This window comes from Nestor notabilis, unplaced genomic scaffold, assembly GCF_000696875.1.
Source record: "Nestor notabilis isolate BGI_N333 unplaced genomic scaffold, ASM69687v1 scaffold18874, whole genome shotgun sequence".
Taxonomy (NCBI): domain Eukaryota; kingdom Metazoa; phylum Chordata; class Aves; order Psittaciformes; family Psittacidae; genus Nestor; species Nestor notabilis.
The window spans coordinates 877-6,623 of NW_009925443.1; the positions used below are offsets into that span (position 1 = coordinate 877).

The window sequence follows — 5,747 nt, forward strand, 5'->3', positions numbered from 1 at the left end:
AGCAGACTCCAAGCGTGGATGTCCAGACCTGGCCACAGGGAGCGCTTGAACCGAACCCTCCCTGTCTCTGTAGGGGCTGCAGCGGTGCTGCGGGTGCTAGGGGAGATGCGTTGGTGCTGTGGGATATGCATTGGTGCTATGGGATATGCACTGGTGCTATAGGAGGTGTGTTGTGGTCACTGACTTCTTCATACTCAAGTATCCGTGTGCAAGCGAGTGCTCTCCGGTGTTCATGGATAATGCAGGTGTAGTTCACTCATGGAACAGGGCTGAAGATCCCATCAGAGCTGATCTGCAAAGTTTTATGGCTCTAAGTACTGAAATTCATGCTAATTTTATTGTGCTATTGTCATAACATTAATGACAAGCGGGGTGTTTGGAGGGTGTTTACACACGCATGTGTTCTTAAAGGATATTCACTTCCCTTTCTGCCCTCTCCTGTTGTGTAAGTGGCTTAAAACCTGCTTTCTGTTCCAGAGCCACCTGAGATCCCTGGGGAAGCAGCCCCGGGGGTGAGGTGGCAGCAGAGGCGGGCGATGGCATCCCCCAGCTCCGGGGCTTCCCCCCGTGCGCTGCGCTGCAGCACTGGGGATGTAGCACAACCATGAGAGCACGAAGGTGCACGGCTCCTCGTGCCTGTAGTGAACCAGGGTTTGGGGGTTCCCCCCAGGTTTCTTCTTGCACATGAAGTACAGGCTCTGCAGGGTTTCAAGCACTTAAGCTGGTTTCAAGCGCTGAGATCTAGTGTTGGTTTATCACACCTTGATTTAGTTTTCAGGTGTCACTTCGTGTTGCAGGCTTGCAGTACTGTTTGAATTTGAATCTTTTTGTATGTGTGACTTTGGAGGAGGGGACAGTCCCCATTTCTGCCATGGAGGAGGCAGTGGTGAGCTCCTGAATCCCTTCCAAGGCAGTTTGGAATACATTTGGAAGCACACCTTCAAACTGAGTATCTTCAGAGAGCTTCTGCTGAAGGCCAGGACCAGTCTTTTGCTTCCCATCTGCTCCCACGCTTTGCCCCTCACCAGTGTGTGCTGGATTACAAGCCTCCCCTCATCCCTCCTCTTGGGATGGAGCAGTTGGGGATTTGCTAATCCCTTCTCTTTCAGAGCACAGATTCCCTGCAGCCCACTCTCTCCTTGCTCCCACCACACTGATGGTTTTTCATGACTGATTTTAGCAGGAGACCTGTTGAAGTGGGGCTTCCCTTCGTGTTTCCGCAGGCAGAGACCTCGTGATGGCAACTCCGGACGTCAGTGTTCACATGGAGGAGGTGGTGGTGGTGACAACACCCGACGGTGCGGTGGATGGAAGCGGTGTGGAGGAGGTGAAGACGGTGCTGGTCACCACCAACCTGTCCCAGCACGGGTAAGAGACACAACTGATGTTCACCAGGGTGATGTGCTGGGAAACCTCCCACCCTGGTTGTACTGAGCTGGGCTGAGTGTATTTAATCCCCTGCTCCTTACTCCTGCATCACTTCTCGCAGCGGGGAGCTCAGTGATGCCTGGGCAGTCTCTGATTCCTTGTTAGGTCTTCATTGACACCGCTGGGATGGTAGGGATGAAAGGCTCCGCTCCTTGCTTTCTGCCCCACAGGAGCTTCCTTAGCTCCCTTGGTGGAGAGGCAGCCAGATGTGAAACTTGGGATGTGGCTTTGTTTGGATGCAGAATGGTTTCTGGTTTTGATGTGGCTCTGAGCCTTTGCAGACCCATGTGCAGCAGTGCAGTGTTGTCCAGGAACACAGAGACTGGCTCAAGCAGTTTGGTTTCCTTTCTCTCCGATCCCCTCTGAGGCTGGCTCAATCAGTTTGGTTTCCTTTCTCTCTTATTTCCCCTCCTGTTTTTCTTTGGAAACCTTTTCTCATCCTCTCCTGGATGTCCCCTGGATGGCTGGGAGCAGGACAGCTCTACACAGTGAAGAGAGGATGAGTTTTATTTAGTTGCAGCAGAGCAGAGCATATCTTAGCAGGCACTAGGAGATTCCCTGGGCTTTTTCCATGCATCTCTCTGGAGAAGGGCTGGTGGGCAGGCTCCTTGCTCCCCCATGCTCCAGGACAGTAGCAGGCTGATGGGCATCTTGGGCTTATAGAACAAAACGTGCCCAAGTCCTACTGTGCTGGGGCTCCCCTCACCAAGCAGGGCTGTGGGGCTGGTGGGGGGCAGCAGGAGCCACCCATGGCCTCTCCATAGCCTTGCACAGCAGCACTGCCTCCCTCTCCCTCTGGTTGCCCTCTGCAGCCCCAGCTGCCATAAGAAAAGTGGCTGCAAGCACAGGCTGGGATTCCTCGGCTTTGGCTCGGTCGTTGCTCACATGGGAAGTGGGCTTTCAACTTGTCTGGTGTGGTACTTAGAAACCAACCCCAGCTTGGGGGTTGCTGCCTCCTTCTTTCCAGTGCTCCTTTGGGTATGGCTTTGCTATTTTAAAAAAAGAGATTATGCAACCAGTGGTGAGGAGCTTAATTAGTTCGTGTGTTCTTAAGACTGACTGGAAAAGGCAGAGGGGAATGGGAAAAGAGTAACAACCAGCAAGAAGCTTTTCTCTTTCATCTGCAATTGGAAGGGATCTGTCCTTGAGGCTCTGAGCAGGGTGCTTGTGTTCCTGATCAGCATTCACAGTGCAGGCTTCTGCTGGAGACTTTGTTTTCTCTCTCAAGATTCCAGGCGAGGCAGGAGCGGAGGAGATAGGAGACAAGCCCGCTGCTTTATCAGCACACACTTTCTGCTCTTCCATCTGGCTGATGGATCCTCCCGGGGAGGAAGAAGAGAGCCATCCTCCCCTGGCTTCGTCATGGCAACCGGCGAAGGCAGGGCCGGCTTGGGGGGATGCACCGCTGGGGCTTGGGAGGTGTTTGAGTCTTCTCCTGCTTTTCCATCTGCTTCAATCTGTCCCTCTGGAATGGGATGGGGGAAGCAGGTGGAGAAACTCACCCTTCTTTTGTGGTTTTCTTTTCCCCACCCAATTACATCTCCATGGCAGACACAGACTGCTTTTCATACAAGCTGTTGAAGCTTGTTTCTCTCTGGAGGATGGGGTGGCACATGTGGGCTGGGTTATTTATCCCAGTCAAATCATGCCTTTTGGTCATTTTTTGGAGCGGTGTGAATGTGATGGAGTCCTGGAGGAAGAAGCTCTATTTCGGGTGCTGACTTTCTGCTGGTGTGTTTCTTCTGGATAAGTGGAGGTGTTTGATCTGGTGGCAGATCAGAGTTGGGGAGTGCTGGGCTTTGCATGTCTGATGTGGCTGCTGCCTCTTGGCACCCTGCTGAAGTGGAATTGCTGGCTTTTCTCCAAATGCATCTGGGGAAATGCAAGAACCAAGCAACAAACTGATGAAGAAAACCCAGGTTACAATTTTTCCCTTCTTCTCACGCCAAATTGCCACCTCTAGCGCTCACCCACGTGCAAATGCATTAGCTTTGAGTTCACCTTTTCAAATCCTTTTGTATTGCCCATCACCTTTCCCTCTCCAGGGTCTGTGTGGTTGGGCAGGAGCAGTGTGACATCCCACTGGGCCTTTCCTCCACAACTGGGGCTGCCTTCCTTCAGCTCTCCTTCTCTGAAGCAGCATCTCCTGAGTTACTCAGCTGAGGAGGCTGGGCGCTGCCCACACCACTGCCCTTATCTTGGTGCTGCTCCTCACCACGTACCTGCCCCGCAGCTGGCAAGGGAAGGGTGTTTTGAACCTGCGGTTCCACCCGAGTTGTGTGTTAGGAGGCCAGGATGGAAAAACCAGTTGCTCCTGAATTTGCTTGTCCCTGTGGCACCGCGGGTGGGGAGTGTGGTTGTCAGTGAGTCACTAGGTCCAATCTTTTAATTCAGCTGGTACCAAACCAGGGTAGATTGCAGGTTTGTTTTCTCCTTACAGCCTTCCTTAGGAAGTTTACATGCTGAAGTATGTGAAGAGTTAACTGTTTTTTCTTCCCCACCCCCGCAAGACAAGCTTGCTACAGTAGTTCGACATCTTCCATAACAAAACCAAACACACATCTTAAAACCCATTAGGAACGGTCCATGCTGAGAGCTGGCTGTGATGCACAGGTCAGATCTTATGGGTAACAGCATGGGACACCTTCCACTGGAGCAGGTTGCTCCAAGCCCCTGTGTCCAACCTGCCCTTGAACACTGCCAGGGATGGGGCAGCCACAGCTTCTCTGGGCACCCTGTGCCAGCACCTCTGCACCCTCACAGGGAAGAGCTTCTGCCCAAGAGCTCATCTCAATCTCCCCTCTGGCAGGTTAAAGCCATTCCCCTTGTCCTGTCCCTACAGGCCCTTGTCCAAAGCCCCTCTCCAGGTTTCTTGCAGCTCTTTTAGGCACTGGAATCTGCTCTAATGTCTCTCCAGAGCCTTCCCTTCTCCAGGCTGGACAAGCCCAGCTCTAATAGCCAGCTGTTAGTTACTATCATGGGTATACTGAGTTGAAAAAGGCTCAGAGGTTGGATCGTGAGGGTCTGTTGCTCCCATTGTTACCTCTGCTCTTGGATCTGCTGTTAGGGTTTGTCAAGCTCCTTTGTAGTGCGTTTGCAGCTCTTTGAGGTTCTGCTCTGAGAGCATCCCATGTACCAGGGGATTCAGGCAGTCCATGGCCCAGGCATGTTTCACACATGTTTGTCCTGGGGAAAGCTTCTCAAGCAAAGCTGCCAGAGGCTGGCAGCGACTTCTGAGTGAGGGGCCGTGCTGACAGCATCCCTCCACGCCAGCTCCCCAGCACGGGCTGCACTGGAGGCAGCTCACTGGCGCTGGGATTGAAAGGGAGGCGAGGCAGAGCCAGCCGGGCTGATGGCTGCGGTCCTGCTGCGGGGCTCTTCATCTCCGTGTGGAAGAATGGAGCTGATCCTCTCAAAACCAGAGCTGACTTCAAGCTCTTGTGGGAAAACGCAGTGCGAGTGGCTTGGAGCAGTGTCTCCATGGGGCATTGAGGCGGGGGGTGGCTTGTCCACGTGGCTTAACTCTGCTTCTCTGACTCTCCTACCAGCGGCGACATAAATGAAGACACGCTGGAGACCGAAAATGCAGCTGCTGCAGCTGCTGCTGCCTTTACAACTGAAGGAAGCGGTCCTAGGTAGGTGCAGCCCCTGATGTAGCCCCTCAGTTGAGCTGTGCCAGCTCCACCACCCCAGCGTGGCACAACCCTGTGCTGGGAGGGTCCAGCTGCCGGGGATGCTCTCCTGGGGTACCAGGGATGCTCTCTCCAGCACCCAGGGAAGCCCAAGAGGTGCAGGCGCTGGGTGCAGGAGCTGGCAGCTGCTGGCTGGGCTGCTGCTGCCCTCTCCTGGTGCAGGATGAGTCCCTGAGCCTGGCTGTTGCCACTGGCTCCTGCCCATCTAGTTCATGATGGGGATCTCAGCTTTGCAGCAAACTCACTGGCTTTGCTTACCAGTGAAAGTGAATTTAGTGATCAAAGGTTATGACCAGCTGGGCTGGAGTTGACTTAAAGCCAGTTTAAAACCAAGGGTGACTTTGTAATTGCCCAAACACCCGATTTCTTTTGGTTTTTTTCAAGAATTGATGTTGATTTTCCAGCCCTGACCACTGATTTCTCACATTTCGCACACTCAGCTGCAGCAATATCTGCCTGGGCTGTTTTGCCTGGGAAATTTGGGTGATTGGATGCTTTAGTAGCCAAGTGCAAGTAAGTGGTGGCCACAAACCCCATCACACCCCACCATGCCCTGACTACATGTGTGGTTTTTAATCCTGAGCTTTAAAACTGCTTTATTATATATGTGCCTTGGGGTGCTGAACC

The 5,747-nt window shown here is 53.2% G+C and overlaps 1 protein-coding gene across 1 annotated transcript in view; it reads left to right on the forward strand.

Moving 5' to 3' along the window:
* Nucleotides 1-1,237: 1,237 nt before the first annotated feature.
* The window catches only part of GMEB2 (glucocorticoid modulatory element binding protein 2), an 11,492-nt gene continuing 6,982 nt past the window's right edge, over nt 1,238-5,747 (forward strand). Inside the window, 3 exon segments of the mRNA XM_010013065.1 lie at nt 1,238-1,368; nt 4,977-5,039; nt 5,041-5,063. Of these exon segments, the coding sequence (XP_010011367.1) occupies nt 1,238-1,368; nt 4,977-5,039; nt 5,041-5,063 (217 nt within the window).